Source organism: Oncorhynchus gorbuscha, linkage group LG06, assembly GCF_021184085.1.
Source record: "Oncorhynchus gorbuscha isolate QuinsamMale2020 ecotype Even-year linkage group LG06, OgorEven_v1.0, whole genome shotgun sequence".
Lineage (NCBI taxonomy): Eukaryota > Metazoa > Chordata > Actinopteri > Salmoniformes > Salmonidae > Oncorhynchus > Oncorhynchus gorbuscha.
The window spans coordinates 73,462,745-73,484,468 of record NC_060178.1 but is presented as its reverse complement, the minus strand read 5'-3'; the positions used below and the strand labels follow the sequence as shown (position 1 = coordinate 73,484,468).

The following is a 21,724-nucleotide window of genomic DNA, read 5'->3' as shown; positions in this document are numbered from 1 at the left end:
ACCTATGTGATTGTGTGGGACAATGTCAGTTTCCACTGAGCTGCTCACGTAAGGGAGTGGTTTAACATCAATGGGCAGTTTATGAACTTGTACCTCCCTCCATACTCGCCTTTCCTGAATCCGATTGAGGAGTTTTTCTCCTCTTGGAGATGGAAAGTGTACGATAGACAACCCTACACCAGAGTATATCTGCTGCAAGCCATGGATTTAGCCTGTGGTGATATAGGTGAGGAATCATGTCACGGCTGGATACGGCACACAAGAGGCTTCTTCCCCCGTTGCCTCAGGAGGGACAATATTGCTTGTGATGTCGACGAAGTGCTCTGGCCTGACCCATCCCAAAGACAAGAAGAAGCACATTGATCACATGTTTACTCCTTTGATTTTTGTCCCTTTTAGTATTGTATACTGTAGTACAGTGCATTGTAGGCTGTATACTGTACAATGGACAAATTGTATGGCCCTGAACATTGTGCTTTCCATTTATTAACAGTACTGACTGCTCAATAGATTTTGACTGGTTGCAGGTTCATATCAACAAAGAACAAGAATTACAATATCACAGAGACAACGGACAGGTTTGTGAGATGCAGGGTACAGTACTGTAAAAATAGGCGCACAAGGAGGAGGAAGAACAGAAAACAAAATTGCAAAGAGCAAAGCAGAGTAGTAATTTCTGATCAATTTTGAGCTACTATGATAGAACATGTTTTCGTTCATCAAAAGACAATGATGGAAAAATATGAATATTTTTTTAGATTAAAAATGTCCTTCTCCTTGACAATTGTATGTTTTGAACAACATGTTTTCTATTTTACGGTTTATTGTTTACTGACTGCCTGAGAGTGTATATCATTTTAATCACTTTGTTTATGATTTGAGATCAGTGTTTGATTTTGAACACAGGTAAAACTGTTTTGAGGCGAATGTTTCATTTTGCGAAGGGAGTCAGGGGTTATGTAAATAGTGATTGAAGATGAGGTTTTGTGTTTAATGTTTTCAGGAAATGGAGCAAGGTTTCAGAAATGATATTTTAGCAATTGAGAAAAACTGTAACTTTCCATGTCAATAAAGTCTATTGACTTGAATTAGAGAGAGCGAGAGTGAGAGACAGTGAAGGCCCAACCATGCCTTGGCATCTCTGAGGAAATCAGAGGCTAGGCTCTCTGCTTGTGCCATCAAACCCCTGAAACGTATCCAGAATGCCACAGCCCGTCTGGTGTTCAACCTTCCAAAGTTTGATACATGTCACCCTGTTCCTTCGCACTCTCCACTGGCTCCCAGAACTGCCCCTCCCTACCTGAAGTCTATGCTCAATACTTCCACTTCTCTTTTCTTACTAGCACTAAAAAGTGTTACTTACTATGACAGTGATTTGTAGTCATCTTACCTAGCTACCTTAAGATGAATGCATTAACTGTAAGTCCCTCGGTATAAGTGTCTACATGACAAAAATGTACATTTTAAATGGGATAGAGGGAGAGATGGACACAGTTTAATTCGGAAAAACTTCACAGGCTCTTCCTGGATGTCTTGAGGAGCCCAGAGACATGTAGTGACAGAGCGAAACACCCCGAATAACCACAGTAGCTTGACCTCTCAATCGTAGTTTTGGAAATCACAGACCAACACGGTAAAAAGTGAGATGACGATGTTGTTAATCTGAAGTGTTTATACTGATTGTAATGATTGAAAATTACGCTTTGATATGTTCAACCTAATCTATTCACTTCGCCTGAAATCAAATAACAAATTCGACAGATCAATGTGATTTTAAAAAATTGAATGAACATTTCCAAGGACTCTATATACATCTGTATTGCGGAAGTTCAGCTTTACAGTGTGATTGAATTTCAAAGGCAATTTCTCAATGTTTAGCGGAGACCGCATTCACTGAAAACACTGCATGTGTCAGCTCAATTGGAAATTTCCTTTACATTTCTATCGCACAATCTCTAACCCTTCAGCGATACAGATTGAATAGAGCCCTACATTGCTTTCAACACCTCAAGCATCAGAAGAGTTGGATGTGTGGCTTATTGGGGGTGAGGCTTTGAGTTTATTTTTCTCCACCCGTGAGAGTGGTCATTCCGGTTCATGTGGTCTGTTGTAGTTGTTATTTAAACTTAAACCTGTACACTGCCAGCCTATGTAATGATACTTGCATATGAGCATGTGATACTAAAGAGCATGATAAGGTGTATATGTTACAGTGGTCAATGCTTGGTTATGATAGTGTAGCTACTAAATGTGAATATTTTTGGAAACATTATTTCAAGTTATTGAACAAACTTAATTTCTTGATTTACAGGGAATTTATTTAATTGCTTGTACCCTAATTGAAGACATTTGGATTGGTAATTCCAAATAAAAATTTGAACAAGATTAAAAAATGGGTTGTCTTTACATGACATTGCCACAGATACCTCCAGAACATTCCTTACGCACACCCGGCCCCTATTCCCACTGATTGTACTTGTATATATGTGCCCTTTGGTTTCCATTGGGCTGGCGATTATTGTTACAATGTCCGTTGGTGCGTGTGAGTACCTGTTCTGTGTGTGTTTTGGCTTTTGTGGATTGCGCAGATGATTACGGGTCTCGTCCCATGTGTTAATCATTGTGCGGGTGTGTTATTTATTCGAGGTACTCCTCGCTCTTTTTGTTTTGGGTTTCTACCCTGCGTTTTGTTACGTGTTTGTTTGGTCTTCGTCCCTGTGCCTTTGCACGGCACTCCGTAATTTGGGCTTAATAAAAACCCGTATTACGCATTCCTGCCCGTCTCCCGAATCCTTCATGCCAGCGTGACAGAAATATTAGTTTGTATAAGTTATAAGGTTTTGAACCAAAGTGTAAAAGTAAGCTACGTGTTGAAAGAAATAGGTTGCAACTTGAAATACGGGTTTGGTAATCAAATAAAACATTTGGCATTGAATCATCTTTCTGGTTTCAATAAATGTAGTATTTTTCAATTGAGAAAACCTAACTCCTTTAAGTTTCAAATGGAAAATCATGTAGTATTTTCTAGGCAGGAAAGAATGTGGGGAGGGTGCCCAAATCTCCTTACAAATCATGAGTTTGAGTAGACAGGGCTTAAAAACAATCCCTTCAGAAACATGACATCGGTGGACACACCCAAATGAAAATATGCTATAGTGTCACGCCCTGATCTGTTTCACCTGTGCCCTGATTGAGAACCATACCCGGCCAAAAACAAAGAAATACAAAAACATAGAAAAAAAGAACATGGAATGCCCACCCTAGTCACACCCTGGCCTTACCAAAATAGAGAATAAAAGCCTCTCTATGGCCAGGGTGTGACACTGTAGGCAGGTAGGTAGGTCTGAACAGATCTTGGCGTGTAGGTTTCTCACTTTTTGGGTAGCACAAATTAGGATATAGGGGAGGGGAATGGATTGGGAAGATGCAAATTAAATACTGTAGTATTACTATAAACTGCAGTGCTTTTGAGGACATTACCATAGTTTTCTATTGTATACAACAAAATTCTATAGTAAGTACTACACATGATTGAGGGATACTACAGCGTGTAGTATTTTATTCAACAGCAGCGGTTCTCAAACATCTCCTCGGGGACCTCCAGCCATTTAATTTATTTGATCTATTCCAGGGCTAGCACACCTGATTCAACTTGTCAACTAATCATCAAGCCCATGACTAGGCGAATCAGGTGAGCTATTTCAGGGATGAAACAAAATAGTGAAATGTCTGGGGTCCCAGGGGAGAGGTTTAAGAACCACTGTTCCACAGTATACTACAGAATTCTATAGTAAGTACTATAGTATTCTATAGTAAATAGATGTAGGCAATGTGTTCATGTGGGAAATGTGCAGATTGCTAGGCTAGTTCTAGCCACAGCCAGTCAGTGGTTGTAAGCATGCAACGCTGACGTCATGGCGCAAGCAAACGACTCACGATATACACTCATTGAAAATATCCTCCACCAGCGCTAGCCCCCGAAAATGTTTACGGCAGGACATGAACAGATAATACGGCTTTCCCAATGCCACCCTTTCCTCTCTGACAAACTGACATTGGTCTAATTAAAGACATGTATGATGAAACATTTGTACATTGTTGGAAGAAACCCATCTGTCTAGACAGACCAGGGTTCCCAACTGGTGTCCCGCGGTTGATTTCATTTGGCCCCCAAAGCTTTCTGAGCAATACATATATATATATATATATATATATATATATTGTCACGCCCAGACCTTTTTTTTCTTTATTATTTGGTTAGGTCAGGGTGTGACAAGGGTGGTTTGTGTAGTTTTTGTATTGTCTAGTTTTTTTTGTATGTTTATGGGTTTTTTCCCTGGTCTAGGTGTTTATAAGTCTATGGTTGCCTAGATTGGTTCTCAATCAGAGGCAGCTGTTTATCGTTGTCTCTGATTGGGGACCATATTTAGGGAGCCATATTCCTTGGATAGTATTCCTTGTTCTGCACTAGCCATATTGCTTCACGGTTAGTTTTGTTGTTTTGTTTAGTTCTGGTCAGTGTTCTCTCTTTAATTAAAGTGTGATGTTCGCTTACCACGCTGCGCCTTGGTCTCCTCTTTATGACGACCGTGACATATATATATATATATGTTTTTTCTTTGTACATAAAAGACTGTAAACACACCAGCAAATCAGCTCCAAGTGATTTTCATTTTGGAAATCTGTTCCAAAGTATTCCCATGCAAAATATGAGATCATATATAAATGTAATCAATGTTTGAAATTATTATGTTTTAGTCAAATATATCTGTTTAGGCTTCAAGATGTCACTTTGCAGTCTGAAAATGATTTATAATTATGTTCCGGCCCTCTGACAAAGGAAAGGGGGATACCTAATCAGTTGTACAACTGAATGCATTCAACTGAATTGTGTCTTCCGCATGTAACCCAACCCCTGAATCAGAGGTGCAGGGGGCTGTCTTAATCGACATCATTAGTGCCCAGGGAGCAGTTGTTGTTGGGGGTTAACTGCTTTGCTCAGGGACAGAACGACAGATTTTTACCATGTCGGCTCGGGGATTTGATCCAGCAACCTTTTGGTTACTGGCCCAACACTCCTATCCGCCAGGCTACCTGCTCAATATCTTTTTATTTATTGAGGCTAAATCAAGTTGATGATCCGAGAAAGACTACTCAATGGCTTTCTTTCTCAAAACTCAAACCCAAAAGCAATGGGTCAAAAAGACTTCAATGACACTGAAATTCCACTAAAGAAATGTCTCTATTGCGATAATGCTGTGTTGTGATCATTTCCACATTGAGAATAAATGTATTTATAAAACACTATCTCTATAATACAGTGAAAATAAACATATGCACAGGGTCAGTGAGAGCATGACTATATTGGGTACTACTGGTTTTGACAGAAATAAAGCGCTGAGAGACAATGCCATACCAATAACACAGCAGAGGAAGTTGAGCTGTGATTGCACAAAGAGAAGCACCACAGCCATGGATCTGCTATCTCCAGAGGCCTGACACCTTGTGATAGTGAAGCAGCCGTATTTATTAAAGGATGAGAGGATGGAGAGGGAGGGAGGGGAGGTAGGTTAATTAAAGCTGCCTGATATGTGAAAGGACGGTCATAGAGTTAGAAGACAATGCCCTGGTTGCTGATCTGCACTATGCGGATATTGGAACCCTTTACTCACACACACAAACATATATTCACGTGTGCAGGCATGCACCCACACAGCCTTATCGCTGTTTCTTCCTCCTCTCTCTCTCTGCTTTTCTGCTCCATCGGCAAAGAGCTCACAGGAGAGATGGAGTATCACTTGGGAGAGAGGGAGGATGAAGGTGAGAGGGGGATGAACAATTGTCAGGAGACCCACAATGAAAGGGTGGAGGAGACAGGAAACTGGTAAGAGAATGAAGCGGAGAGGACAGGAGGAGGCTGGTCAGTCACTCACGGAGGCAGGTGTTGTCTGTGAAGAACTCTGTGAACTTGTCACACTCCTCCTTGCCATTGCCACTGCTGCTGCAGTCACAGTAGGGAACAACACTGATCTTAGGAGAACGCAGGTAGTTGGGTGTCATCACTGTACCTATAAGGAGGGGGGAAGAAACACAGTAGATTACTTAAAGAAACAGAGTTTATCTACCATATGGTTTTCTAAAGACATGTTCTTCTCTGTGGCAGACAAAATAGTTTCCACCTCCCATTTCCCCAAACCATCATGCAATGTTGAATCCCTATCATACTGCAACTGTTAGCCCCTCAACATTTCAAGCTAGATTTTCATCCAATTGTCTGAACAACATGTAACACTGGAATCATCATGGAGTATTTCCAAAGGCAGTGTGACAAATAAGGTTTCTTCCTCTTTGTAGGAAAGTAAATAGCTGCAGTCAGAGATTTCTTGCTTCCTCAATGCATTGTTCCTCTACTGGCGTCCGTCCAAACAAGCCATTTTTGTTTTGCAGCAAAATGAATTGCCGTTTTGCTGGTTGCTGTGTGTACTACAGCTGTACTACTATCTGCTACAGCTGTGCTAGTACGGGCAATGTGATGGCTTGAGCTAGGATGGGTCCCCCAGCACACAGAAGCAGAAGATAAAGGAGACTAATCTTCTCTACAGACTTTCCGCCTCTTTCTTTATCTCTTTCACAAGCTCATTCTCTCGCCCGATTGCATTTTCTACAACTATGAGTCTTGGTTTCCTTGGTTTCCTCTGAACAATGAGCTAATTTCATCAAATGATGTGAAGGGGCATGAGGAAGTGGTGTGACGTTGGTTTGTGCTGTGCTAGAGCGAATATGGGAAAGGGATTCTCTGACAGATGACCATAGCAACAGGAATGGGATCCACTCAGGGGACAGTATAAAGATTCAGTGAGAAAATGAGACCATAGGAAGACTCATCAATGTGTGAGGAAAAGTTTACCAATAGAGACGGGAGAGACTCACCGATAAGGCCAGAGTAGGAGAGCAGGCAGTCAGCGTAGTTCTCCTTAAGACAGCCAGAGAGAGAGCGTGGCTCAGACTGGCAGTTGGCAAAGAAATCAGCCAGACGGGACCTGAAAGACGCAACAAAAACAGTGAGTGTATCTGAACTTTCATATCTCTCTTATAAAGCGAACCGTCACAGTCAAATAGACAACATCAAAAGCACTCGTACTGATGCACACCCACGCACACACACACACACACACACACACACACCCACGGACACACGCCCACGGACACGCGGGCACGCAAACTCACACACATACACAGCATGGTTGGGTCTGTGTTGACTATACTCTGTGATACACGTCCCATATGGTGAAGGAGCAGCCAACAAGTATGCCTGGTTTTATAATCCTTCCCCACAAACAGAGAGGAGCTCTGGATACCACTCATGATGGAGTTGGGATGCTAAGTACCACCTGGTGTTACACCTTTGTTGAGAAGGGAATGAGAGCAGGAACAATAACATTTTGCTAAGTGAAGAGTTAGAAAATAAGAGAAATATGGAGACAAAGAGAGAGAGCGAGCGAGCAAGCGAGAGATCGAGAGAGAGAGAGCGAGAGAAAGAGTTAGCGAGAGCGGAGAGAGAGAGAGAGAGACACTGCACAGCCCTGAGGCTGGAATCGAAATGGAACCAATTTATTTGCACTAATGCCTCCATTTAATCCCAGACAGAGTGCTGTAGCTCTAGAGGCAATGGCAGACGTCACTCATTGAGTCCAGTCTGTTTCGCTGCATTTCAATACAGCCTCTATTACTGCCAATGATACACAGGCCACTTATCCCAAACACATCCAATCCCCTGCCCAGTTATCCTGGCCTGAATGCTGCTATATGACAGCTAAATGAAACACTTAAGGCAGAAAAGACATGCATTCAGAAAGAGAATTGGAGTGTTTCACTGCTTAACCTGAATACTCTCTGTTAGTGTAGGTAGATTTAGTGTTTGCTTATATGCATTACATGTTGAATGGTAATGGTTTATTCCTGATGCAGTCTCCCAACATAGCATCCAGTTATCTTAACAGGTTTGTTTATGGTGTTTTTCACAGCTTTTATCAGCGCTTGGTATATTTCCCCACACCTCGAAGGTATGATAGCAACCTCCATGCTGTGCTAACTTGGACACCCCATCACTTTGGTGGTGGGCTAGGACCTGTATTCTGTAGCACCTCTTCACATTACAGAGGATGCTATCTGAAAGACGGCTTGGGGTAATACACTGTTTACTTAAATGTAATTTTAACCCTACACTGACATTGGTCAGTCTGTGTTGTAAATGTGGAGTCAGACACGTGAGACTATGTGATTGTTTGCTATGTTACATGTTTGATGCTGTTGGTCTTGCAAGATGCCTGTGTACTATATTACGTACTCTGACAACTGTTTATCCTAGTGTACCTGCAGATGTAGTTGGTCTTGCAAGAGGCCTGTGTACTATATTACGTACTCTGACAACTGTTTATCCTAGTGTACCTGCAGATGTAGTTGGTCTTGCAAGAGGCCTGTGTACTATATTACGTACTCTGACAACTGTTTATCCTAGTGTACCTGCAGATGTAGTTGGTCTTGCAAGAGGCCTGCAAGGAGAGACAGTTGGGCTTTTCCTTGTCCTCATAGGAACAGACTGGTACAATGGTTTGGCGCCGGCGCTCGGAGCAGGCCGACTGATCGCCGGCTGGACAGGAACAGAACAGCATCCCGTAGCTGTGCTTGGGTGGCACCTTGTCAAAGAACTGCCGCAGGGCCTTGTGGCACTTGCGCTTGTTGCAGACCTCCGCAGTGGAGACACGGCTGGTGCAGGGGCTGATGTAGGCCGAGCGGTACTTCTTACAGGTGTCGTTCAGGTTGCAGGCCTTGGCTGCGTTCAGGCAGTTGTTTTCCCTCGTCACCGCGGGCTCGCCTGTCATAAAAAGGACAACAGGGTAAGTTCAGTTTCCATCATCTCTAGATTCGTAATCTATTGATTGATATAGATTGATAACACTGTCTATAATATGAACCGGATTGAACCTAACTGAATTGAGAGAGAGTTAGACAGAGTTATGCATCACTTGACCAAACTAATATTTGAGAGGATGGAAAAAATAAGCAATATGTAAATACTTTAGGAACCTTGAAAATTTCCCCCATAATGATCTCTTCCTGGCCGTTGCTGATTGCTATCAAGCCGCCCATTTATTGCTAACCCTGTTTCTCACCCTAAATCAAACAGTGCCCCTCCTCTTGGCAGCCCTGCAGGCCAAACAAATATGCAGCTCTCCTGAACGTCGGAGTCATCAAAGCATCCGGCGCCACGGCCTGCTCATCTGTCAGGTCTCACTAATTGGCAGCTTTCTTACAGATCCCTCATTAATTAACATTTCAAGAGATTTTTGGGAAAATGGTGCAACAACAGCATTTTTCGGCAATAAAAAATGGGAGCAGTTGGTTGGTGGAAGTCTGCTTGAGACGAGTGATGCGTGTCACGCTCAGATATTAGTGTTAAGAATAAGACTGACACTCTCACACTTTTGATTTCAAAGGAAAAGAGAGGAAAGAGAGACAACTGCTAGACACAAAAGTCTGTGAAAATTAGAGTAGAGTACCCCTGCCACACACTCCCTCCACAGTGAAAACACTAACACACTGTTTCTGGTGCTGTAGACAGGAAGTGCCTTCTCTAAAGGTCGTAGATGTGCATTCAGGGTACCCGATGGTCCCTGCGGCCAATCCCACATGACTGGCAGGGCCGGTCTGGCCAGCTGGGGTTCACTGTGACCTTTCACTGAGATCTGGAAGTTCTCCTTCACTCAGTCTGTCTGTGCTGCTCTGCTCTACTCTGCTCAATGACCAGACACATACATTCTGTCTAGAGAGAAGTACTCTACAGCTGCCTGGGAGATGCCTCTCCTGTCATCTGCTGGCCCTGAAGTCAGTCAGTCTGTCTAACACCAATAATAGGACAGCAGCCAAATGAGGACAGACCTGACCAGACATCCTCCCCCTCCTGTGTCCCTAAAAGGGCCTTTGAGTTCTGAGTTATGTTTGTCTATGTGAGCATGTGAGAGTTTATACTGTATTAGCATGTGTGGACCTGTGCATCTGTGCATCTGTGTGTGTCAAATCAAATTTTATTTAATACAACAGGTGTAGACTTTACCGTGGAATTCTTACTGACAAGCCCTCTCCCAACAATGCAGAGTTAAAAAGTAAGAAAAATGTGCATTAAAAAAAGGAAATAGTTACACAATAAAGTAACAAATCAAATCAAATTTCTAATCGAAAGTGAGTGTTCATAGAGCCGGTACAAGAGAGTCAGTGTGTATCTGCGTATGTGGGTGTCATGTGCCATGCAGCTGTCCAGTTACTCAGTCGTCGGTCTCCTCTCTCCCACAGAGGTAGGCTGCGGTGTGTCAGGACCCTCTCCACATCCCTCTCTGCTGCACCCCTAGTGTCAGAGAACACATCTGCTGAACCCCGAGTACGTTGCTGGCAGATGGCACCGTCTCTCAGGCAAACACACACACACACACACACACACACACACACACACACACACACACACACACACACACACACACACACACACACACACACACACACACACACACACACACACACACACACACACACACACACACACACACACACACACACACACACACACACACACACACACACAAATCATCTATCCAGCTAAAAGTGTTTGCCCCATACATCCCTTCCTGCACATGCTCCCCTCCCATTGTCTCTCCCTTTCCCCCCTTACAGGCCCACACAGGGCTGGGGCCATCTGGTCTCTTCATATGGAGCTGGAGCCCCCCAGCAGCTTTTGTTACCGATACAGCCTCAAATTGATTATCATGTCGCCTGTTTCCTCCAACCCCCTCCCTAATTTCAATTACCACGGGGCTCTAGGTCGAGTAATGACCTCTTCCTCCTCCTCCAATCCACAGGACAAGAAAACAAGACATAATATTTTGGGAATGTTCCCTCCTGAGAGATTGCTATGTATAATGTATGTGCCCAAAAATCTTTGTCATCTTTACATTTGTCTTTATCTGTTGTTGTTTAGTACTGTCTTGTGGCTAGCGCATGACTTGCAGATTATTGTAGACACACCAACCAGGATTAAGGTTTGTGACAATTTGTGACTGTTTTGGTAATCAGTGGCTTTATTGCATTGCTCCGCTTCTTGACATCTCAGTCGTCCAGGCAGGTCCTACAGGCCCTAATTTTGTCGCACCTGAACTACCGCCCAGTTGTGTGGTCAAGTACGGCAAAGTGCGACATAGGTCAATTGTAGTTGGTCCAGAACTGAGCAGCACGTATTGCACTTAGATATACACAGAGGGTCGAACGTCAGTAACATGCATGGCAGTCTCTCCTGGCACAAAGTTGAGGAGAGATTGACTGCATCACTATTGGTCTTTGTGCGAGGTGTTGAAGGTAACCAAACTGTCTGTTCAAGCAGTCGGCACACAGTTCAGACACTCATCAGTACGACACAAGACATGCAATCAGAGGTCTCTTCACAGTCCCCAGGTCCAGAACAGAGGCTGGGAAACACACAGTATTAAAGAGCCATGACTACATGGAACTCTCTGCTACCCTAGGTAACTCAAACTAGCAATACAACCAGATAAAAAAACAGATAAAAGAACGACTTACAGCACAACAGGGACTGTGAAGAGAGAGCCATTTTTATATATTTTGTATTGTAATTTCCACAGTATTATTTATTTTTATAGGCAAGACAGTTAAGAACAAATTCTTATTTACAATGACGGCCTAGGAACAGTGGGTTAACAGCCTTGTTCAGGGGCAGAACGACAGATTTTTACCTTGTCAGTTCGGGGATTTGATCCACCAACCTTTTAGTTACTGGCCCAACACGCTAATGGCTAGATTACCTGCCACCCTGTTATGTAGTTGGGCTTGCACAAATTCGTGGCTTGTGTGATCTGGAACAGCTCATAGGGTAGGAGCCATCATATATTATGTATACTATGTTATTATATTATGTGTACTATGTTATTATATTATGTGTACTATGTATTTTATGCATTTTATTTTATTTGTTTTGTTTCCTGTTTGGACCCCGGAAGAGTCGTCACTACCTGTTATTCGGAATTTTTGTTATTTTATTAGCATCCCCATTAGTTGTTTTGAAAGCAGTCATGAAGCATGACATAATACAGAATATTAATAGACAATAACAGCTCAAGGACAGAACTACATACATTTGAAAATTGCACACATGGCCTACAAATCAACACATGCACACAAAATATCAAGGTCAAATAGGGGGAGGGATTTGCCGTGAGGTTTTGCTTGGTCTGTTTTTTGAAACCAGGTTTGCTGTTCATTTGAGCAATATGAGATGGAAGGGAATCAATGAAATAATGGCACTATATAATACTGTACGCTTTCTTGAATTTCTTCTGGATTTGGGGGCTGTGAAAAGACCCCTGGTGGCATGTCTGGTTGGTAGGGTAAGTGTGTGTGTCAGAGCTGTGTGTAAGTTGACTATGCAAACAATTTAGAATATTCAAAATATGAATGTTTCTTATAAAAATAATAAGTGATCCAGTCAGTCTTTCTTCAACACTGGAATGCATAGTATTTATATTAGCCCCATGATTACAATGAAGAGCAAGACATGCCGCTCTGTTCTGGGCCAGCTGCAGCTTAACTAGGTCTTTCTTTGTAGTACTTGACCACATGACTGGACAATAATCAAGATAAGACTAAACTAGTGTGTTGTCAAAAAAGCAGAGCATTTCGTTATTATGGAGAGACCTCTCACCCATCATTACAACCATTGAAACTATATGTTTTGACCATGACAGTTTACGATAGTCTCTTCAACTTGTTCAACAGACATACCATTCATTACCAGATTCAGCTGAAGCTTAGAGTTTCTCGTCTCCTAGGCAATCAGAAATTAGTACCAGGAGGTGTGCTCTTCACCCTTGCAAGGCAATTAGTATTAGTACATCAGTCTCCACAGTTTGTTCATCGGCAGCCATGTGAGTGTTGGTCTCATCGCAAAACTAAGACCGTCGCCAAAACAAAGATAGTAATTGCCAATTTGTTCTGCAGAGTTTTTCGAGGAAGGAAAGAGTGGAAGGCTCCACACCACTCTCTCACACTATTTTACCTAGTTATTTTCAGATGATCTCATATGTGTGTGTTTTCTATACCTGTTCGCTCCTCATCCGGTAGGCTTTACAGACAGGCCCACCACTTGACTGCAACTTCTGCCTCTAACCATAGGAAACTCCTTTCCACCTCCTCCCTCCTTAGTCCTCCACCCCTTCCCCTCCCTCTCTGCGGACAACTTTGAAAAGAAGGTTGATGACATCCGCTCCTCACTCACTCAACTGATTGAGTCCACTGGTTTCATTCACACAGAACGACCCTACGCCTTGGTCTCTTTCTCCCCTCTCTCTGCAGATTAAATCCTGGAACTAGTGAGGTCCGGCGGCCTGACAACCTGCCCGCTTGACCCTTACCCTCCTCCCTTCTCCAGACCATCCCTGTAGACCTTCTCCCATTCCTCACTTACCTCAACTCATCCCTGACCATGACTGCATTCCCTCTGACATCAAAATGGCACGAGTTGCTCCCCTCCTCAAGAAACCAAAACTCAACTCCTCTAATGTCAAAAACTACAGACCGGCATCCCTTTCTTTTCTTTCTAAAACACTTGAGCACGCTGTCTCTGACCAACTCTCTCTTGTTATCTCTCTTTGGACGATCATCTTGACCCTAAACCAGTCAGGCTTCAAGACGGGTCACTCAACTGAGACTGCTCTTCTCTGTGTTACCGAGGCTCTCCACACTGCCAAAGCTGACTCTCTGTCCTTTGTTCTTCCTATCAGCTGCCTTTGACACTGTGAACCATCAGATCCTCCTCTCCACCATCTCAGGGCTGGGAGTCTCAGGCTCTGCACATTCTTGGATTGCATTCTACCTAGCAGGCCGCCCCTGCCGGGTGACTACTGTTGTCCCCCAGGTCTCGGTTCTAGACCCTCTCCTCTTCTTTCTATACACCAAGTTACTCTGCTCCGTCATATCCTCACATGGTCTCTTCTATCATTGCTATGCAGATGACACTGAACTACTTTTCTCCTTGTGACACCCATGCATTTCTGCGTGCCTGGAAGATATCTCAGCTCGGATGTCGGCCCACTACCTCAAACTCAACCTTGATAAGACGGAGCTGCTCAAAGACCTCTCCATCACGGATGAAAAAGGTGTCCCCTCCCAGAGTGCAAAGATCCTTGGCTTGACCCTGGACAACACCGTGTCATTCTCTGCAAACATCAAAGCAGAGACTTGATCCTGCAAGTTAATTCTCTACAACATCCATAGCGTACAACCCTAACTCACACAGGAAGCGTATGTGTACACCTGCTCGTCAAACATCTCATTCCAGTCATGGGCATTAATATGGAGTTGGTCTCCCCTTTGCTGCTATAACAGCCTCCACTCTTCAGGGAAGGTTTTCGACTAGATGTTGAAAAATTGCTGCTGTATGAACCTCGCTTTATGCACGGGGCATTGTCATGTTGAAACAGGAAAGGGCCTTCCCCAAAATGTCACCGCAAAGTTGGCAGCAAAGAATTGTCTAGAACGTCATTGTATGCTTTAGCGTTAAGATTTCCCTTCATTGGAACTAAGAAAAAGAGCCCCAGAACATTATTCCTCATCCACCAAAATGTACAGTTGGCACTATGCATTGAGGCAGGTAGCATTCTCCTGGCATCTGCTAAATCCAGATTAGTCCGTCAGACTGCCAGATGGTGAAGCGTGATTCATCACGCCAGAGAATGCATTTCCACTGCTCCAGAGTCCACCACTCCAGCCGACGCTTGATATTGCACATGGCGATTTTAGGTTTGAGTGTGGCATCTCGGCCATGGAAACCCATTTCATGAAGCTCCCAACCAACAGTTATTGTGCTGACATTGCTTCCAGAGGCAGTTTGGAACTCGGTAGTGAGTGCTGCAACCAAGGACAGACAATGTTAATGTGCTACACGCTTCAGCACTCGGCAGTCCTGTTCTGTGAGCTTGTATGGCCTACCACTTCACGGCTGAGCCGTTGTTGCTCCTAGACGTTTGCATTTCAGAATAACAGCACTTCCAGTTGCCCGGGTCAGTTCTAGCAAAGCAGAGAGTTGACGAACTGCTCTTATTCATTGACAAACTAATAAGGTCCCACAGTTGACAGTACATGTAAGAGCAAAAAACAGGAATTGTCCATAGAGCTCTGAGACAGGATTGTGTCGAGGCACAGATCTGGGCAAAGGTACCAAAATAATTCTGCAGCATTGAAGGCCCCCAACAACACAGTGGCCTCCATCATTCTTAAATTGAAGAAGTTTGGAACCACCAAGACTCCTAGAGCTGGCCGCCCGGCCAAACTGAGCAACAGGGGGAGAAGGGTCTTGGTATGGGAGGTGACCACAAACCCGATGGTCACTGACAGAGCTCTAGAGCTCCTCTGTGGAGATGGGATGACCTTCCAGAAGAACAACTATCTCTGCAGCACTCCACCAATCAGGCCTTTCAAGTAAAGTGACCAGACAGAAGCCACTCCTCAGTAAAAGGCACATGACAGCATGCTTGGAGTTTGCCAAAAGGCACCTAAAGGACTCTTAGACCATGAGAAACAAGATTCTCTGGTCTGATGAAACCAAGATTGAACTCTTTGGCCTGAATGCCAAGTGTTAAGTCTGGAGGAAACCTAGCACCATCTCTATGGTGAAGCATGGTGGTGGCAGCATCATGCTGTGGGGATGTTTTTCAGGGACGGGGACTGGGAGAGTAGTCAGGATCTAGGCAAAGAAGAATGGAGCAAAGAACAGAGAGATCCTTGATAAAAACCTGCTCCAGAGCACTCAGGACCTCAGACTGTGGTGAAGGTTCACCTTCCAACAGAACAACAACCCTAAGCACACAGCCATGACAACGCAGGAGTGGCTTCGAGAGAAGTCTTTGAGTGGCCCAGCCAGAGCCCGGACTTGAACCCGATTAAACGTCTCTGGAGAAACCTGAAAATAACTGTGCAGCAACACTCCCCATCCAACCTGACAGATCCTAAGAGGATCTGCAGAGAAGAATGGGAGATACTCCCCAAATACAGGTGTGCCAAGCTTGTAGCGTCATACCCAAGAAGATTTGAGGCTGTAATCGCTGCCAATGGTGGTTCAACAAAGTACTGAGTAAAGGGTCTGAATACTAATGTAAATGTGATATCGTTTTTTTCTAAAACCTTGTTTATGATTTGTCATTATGGGTTATTCATCCCTTAAACACCTTTATGTACCCTGGCTGGGCCATTAGCAATCAGCGGATGATCAGAGAGGGACTTGATTAAACCAAGGCTTCAATTACACCCTCCATATGGATCGTATACATGTCCACCTGTATATAACCTGCACCTCAGTGGGTGTGCCAGCCATGATGCAGGTGACTGGTGATATAACCAGAGGGTAAATAATCAGTGGATTCATAGATAATGATCCGACTCTAAAGAAGGGAGTCATTAAAAAACACATTCCCACACAAATCATGTGTGCTTCCCTATCTGCTAGCTTTGGGGAGTTGTTTGCTGTACAGACACAGGGGCTCAAGTGGAACTAATATTACGTCGGAGGGGGGGGGGGCTATACAGACACAGACAGTGCGGAATCACCCGAGCGTAGAGGGCATGGAACACAGCGATGAGATGGTATTATTGGATGCCAGAAGTAAATTGGGTTTTTTAGGTTCTTGATTGAGTATCAATTGAGTGGTTCTAGTTAATTGTGGGCAGGCAGTGAATGGTGGAGGACAATGGGGAATGATGTTGAGCTAGTGAAGCATGTGATGAGCTGTTTTGAGTGTCCATAGCAAGGAGTCAACTGAGATTGTAGGGGTTAGCATCAGGGTAATGAATTTGTCATTGTGATGATGAGTGTACAATGCCACAGTATGAGTCCATGAACCTATGGAGCAACCTAGTCGATGGTGGTATCAATGGAGTTTCCTGGAGGTCTGATGAATTATAAGGGGTGTTGCCCTGTACTGAAAGACGGCATGATGTCTGTGGCATCACTGACGGATTTTAAATGAGTTTTAATCTGCTGTGATAATTTGTGGTGAGTCATGTACATACTCGCAGTCACTTAAATGAGTGTGAGGATGTGTGATAACTTCTAAATGGGAGTGAGAAGATGTCAGCTTTGATGATTTGTGATCAGTTTCATCAGTGTTGCAGTTCACGGCGCAGTATTCAATGCTGTGTCCAGCCGCTCTATAGTGATATTTATAAAGTGTCTCTCGTCAGTCTCTCCTTTCAATTATCATTGCTTTAAGTTACTCTGCTCACCACTTTAATGGTCTGCGACTGAAAGTGCCTGACAAGCAGAAATGAATGAGAGGAGAAGAGGAAGCCCCCAGGTTTACTCATCTATTTTTCCTTCTTCTCTGGTGCTTAATAAGCTCCCTGTTTCTTCCGACTATGTCCCATTGCAATAAACCCACATACCAGGGCAGCAAACATGATAACTCACAGCCCATGTAATTGATCCCTGCAGTGCCTCTCACTCTCATCTCTACCCTTTCACTCACTCTCTTTCCCCTCTCTCTTGCTCATTCCTTTCACTATCCTTCTTTCCAGATGGACCACCCTCCCCCCCCCGTACCCTCAACCCTCCCTGGTCCCATGTGGGAGTGGTGGTCCTCGTTGTGAGGACAGACTCTGTTACTCTCAGATATTGCATTACACAGTGAAGTTCTACTGTGGCCTTTTTTCATTAACAATCAGGTGGTGTAGTGATCAGGCGGAAAGGAGAACCTCCTCTGGGAGTGGGCCACAAGGAAACAGCAGGGTACAGGGTCCTTTAATACAAATACTACCCCCCTTTCTTCCCAAAGCCTTTCGACAACCCAGTCCCACAGCCCCCCAATTCACTCCTTATGCGAAACCACCAGCCACCACACAGAGATAGATGGGGATATAATGACAAAAGAATTCTGCTTATTTCTTGGCGCGTACAAGCCTCTACTCCACAAACACAATGTATGCTGTGAATGTACTGTATTCTACACCACACCTCCAGACCTGTCATTATGATTTACAATAGTGGTACCAAAGTGCCAATGAATTTGTTACACTGCGGCAACACCAGGGAAAGTTATTGTTGGTAGATTTATTTTATTTATTTTTATTGGCCTATCCACCCCCCACCCCCTCTCGTAGGACAAAAGTAACTTTGTTAAACATTTTTGTATTCACAGTTTTTTTTTGCTATATACACACACAACCGTTGAAATGTTTGTGGTTACTTAGAAATGTCCTTGTTTTTGAAAGAAAAGCACGTTTTTTTCTCCATTAAAATAACATCAAATTGATCAGAAATACAGTGTAGACATTGTTAATGTTGTAAATTACTATTGTAGCTGGAAACAGCTGATTTTTTAAATGGAACATCTACATAGGTGTACAGAGGCCCATTATCAGCAACCATCACTCTTGTGTTAGCTAATCCAAGTTTATAATTTTAAAAGGCTAATTGATCATTAGAAAACCCTTTCAATTACGTTAACACAGCTGAAAACTGTTGTTCTGATTAAAGAAGCAATAAAACTGGTCTTCTTTAGACTAGTTGAGCATCAGCATTTGTGGGTTCGTTTGCAGGCTCAAAATGGCCAGAATCAAAGAAATTTCTTCTGAAACTTGTCAATGTATTCTTGTTCTGAGAAATGAAGGCTATTCCATGCGAGAAATTGCCAAGTAACTCATACAATGCTGTGTACTACTCCCTTCACAGAACAGAGCAAACTGGCTCTAACCAGAATAGAACGAGGAGTAGGAGGCCCTGGTGCACAACTGAGCAAGAGGACAAGTACATTAGAGTGTCTAGCTTGAGAAACAGATGCCTCACAAGTTCTCAACTGGCAGCTTCATTAAATAGTACCTGCAAAACACCAGTCTCAACGTCAACAGTGAAGAGGCGACTCCGGGATGCTAGCCTTCTAGGCAGAGGTCCAGTGTCTGTGTTCTTTTGCCCATTTTTTATTTTTATTGGCCAATTTGAGATATGGCTATTTCTTTGCAAATCTCCCATTTGAACTCATCACACCAAAGGACAGATTTCCACCAGTCTAATGTCCATTGCTCATGTTTCTTGGCCCAAGCAAGTCTCTTCTTATTATTGGTGTGCTTTAGTAAGGGTTTCTTTACATCATTTCGACCATGAAGGCCTGATTCACGCAGTCTCCTCTGAACAGTTGATGTTGAGATGTGTTTGTTACTTGAACTCTGTGAAGCATTTAAATCGGGCTGCAATCTGAGGTGCAGTTAATTGCCGATTTCTAAGGCTGGTAACTCTAATAAACTTATCCTCTGCAGCAAAGATAACTCTGGGTCTTCCTTTCGTGGTCCTCATGAGAGCCAGTTTCATCATAGCGCTTGATGGTTTTTGCAACATAACTTGAAGAAACTTTTAAAATTCTTGAAATTTTCCGGATTGCCTGACCGTCATGTCTTAAAGTAATGATGGACTGTCATTTCTCTTTGCTTATTTGAACTATTCTTGCCATAATATGGACTTGGTCTTTTATCAAATAGGGCTATCTTCTGTATACCACCCCTACCCCCACGCATTAAGAATTAAAGAAATTCCACAATTCCACAAATAAACTTTCAACAAACTACCTCATGAAGTTAGTTGAGAGAATGTAAAGAGTGTGCAAAGCCGTCATCAAGGCAAAAGGTGGCTACTTTGAAGAATCTCAAATATAAAATACATTTAGATTTGTTTAACACTTTTTTGGTAACTACATGATTCCATATGTGTTATTTCATAGTTGTGATGTCTTCACTATTATTCTGCAATGTAGATTTTTTTTTTTTAAATAAGAAAAACCCTTGAATGAGTATGTGTCCAAGCTTCTGAATTGTACTGTAATATTCACACCCCGAGTCAATACTTTGCAGAAGCACCTTTGGAATCGATTACAGTTGTGAGTCTTTCTGGGTAAGTCTCTAAGCACTTTCCACACCTGGAAAGATTAATTAATCACGCAGTGTCTGATGGAAAGCAGACTGAACCAGGTTTTCCTCTAGAATTTTGCCTGTTCTTAGTTCCATTCTGTTTATTTTATTTCCTGAACCCCCCCCCCCCCCCCCAGTCCTTAATGTTTAGAAGCATAGCCATTACATGATGTAGCCACCACTATGCTTGCAAATATGGAGAGTGGTACTCAGTAATGTGTTGTATTGGATTTTCCCCAAACATAACACTTTGTATTCAGGACAAAAAGTGAATTACTTTGCCACATTCTTAGCAGTATTACTTTATTGCCTTGTTGCAAACAGGATGGATGTTTTGGAATATTTGTTTTCTGTACAGGACTCCTTCTTTTCACTCTGTCAATTAGGTTAGTATTGTGGAGTAACTACAATGTTGCTGACCCATCCTCGGTTTTCTCCTATCACTGCCATTAAACCCTGTAACTGTTTTAAAGTCACCATTGGCCTCATGGTGAAATCGCTGAGCGGTTTCCTTCCTCAACTGAGTTAGGAAGGAAGACTGTATCTTTGTCGTGATTGGGGGTATTGATACACCATCTAAAGCAGTGGTCACCAACCGGTCGATAGCGGTTGACTGGTCGATCTTAAAAGCATTCCTAATCGATCACCAAACATTTCTGTAGAAAAACCAACGATAAAGACTTGCACTCCTTTAAATGTTTTATTTGTGTTGAGGTGTTGATTCAGAAGCCCTGTGCACCAGGTAGGGAAAGTGTTCCCATTTTGAACCATTTCATTTGCTTGAAAAGACAAACTCCACCTGCCCGGCGGACCAGGAGATGTGTGGCTAAATCCAGTGTGCCTACTGTGCTGGCCAATCTGATAGCTCAAATCATAGTGGCTACAGATCCCAGCTCCCACAAGCTCCCGGCAAAGCAAAGTTTGAAACTAGCCTACGTGAGATGTCATTACTTTTAAAACCATGACCAAAGAGAGACTGTCAAAGAATACAGCAAAGAGCAAAGAGTTTTTATTCAGCGCTGTCATCAGTATTTTATTCAACACTAGTACAAAAAAGTACTAATGATTATTTTTCTTTGCAGCAAAATCTCCAGAGCTGATATCGTTGTATGCCCCATATACAGTATATAACATTCTGTTGGTGGCAAGAATTTTGCATAATAATTTAAATTGAACAGCTCTTCAAAGTGTTGAATCAAGCGTTATTTTGTGTTTTAGTTCATACACCATGGAACGGTACATCGAAAATCTCTTCTCAGCAAGTTCGCAAACTGTATGGCGCAGCTGTCAATATTTTTGTCCTTTCAATTTATGCCACTCTTTTTCAGCAATTTTTTGTCTTTAGTATATGGCAGACAAAGAAGTTCCCTACCTTCTCGTCCTTCCTCTTGCCTTCTCCATTTTTTGTGGTAATGTTGCAATCAATTGCTTGTAACTTTGGATTGAGTAAGCTTGTTGGTCAATAATTTGTTTTTCTGGTGCCCTTTCAGGCTATGAATTGTGGGTGGTTGTCTGTGGGAGAGTGTATGATTGTCTTGAGGCTACAAGCATAACTATCACTTTATTATCATATAACATACCAAGGTTTTTCATATCAGTAGGACATTTTATAGATCTGACCTAGAACAGGTGGATCATTCCTTGAAATGTTTTCCTATATTTCATCACGTGAAAATACAGTAACTTGGATGTTGTCTGATGAAAGTTTGTTGCAATA

General features: G+C 43.0%; 1 protein-coding gene across 2 annotated transcripts in view; it reads right to left on the bottom strand.

Annotated features, from left to right (window-relative positions):
• Positions 1–21,724, bottom strand: part of gfra1a (gdnf family receptor alpha 1a) — a 102,341-nt gene that overhangs the window by 22,630 nt on the left and 57,987 nt on the right. For both annotated transcript variants that reach the window (XM_046354012.1, XM_046354013.1), the window contains 3 exons: positions 8,524–8,875; positions 6,931–7,040; positions 5,934–6,068 (listed from right to left, as the gene is read on the bottom strand). In XM_046354012.1, the coding sequence (XP_046209968.1) occupies positions 5,934–6,068; positions 6,931–7,040; positions 8,524–8,875 (597 nt within the window). The remainder of the gene's footprint in view (positions 1–5,933; positions 6,069–6,930; positions 7,041–8,523; positions 8,876–21,724) is intronic.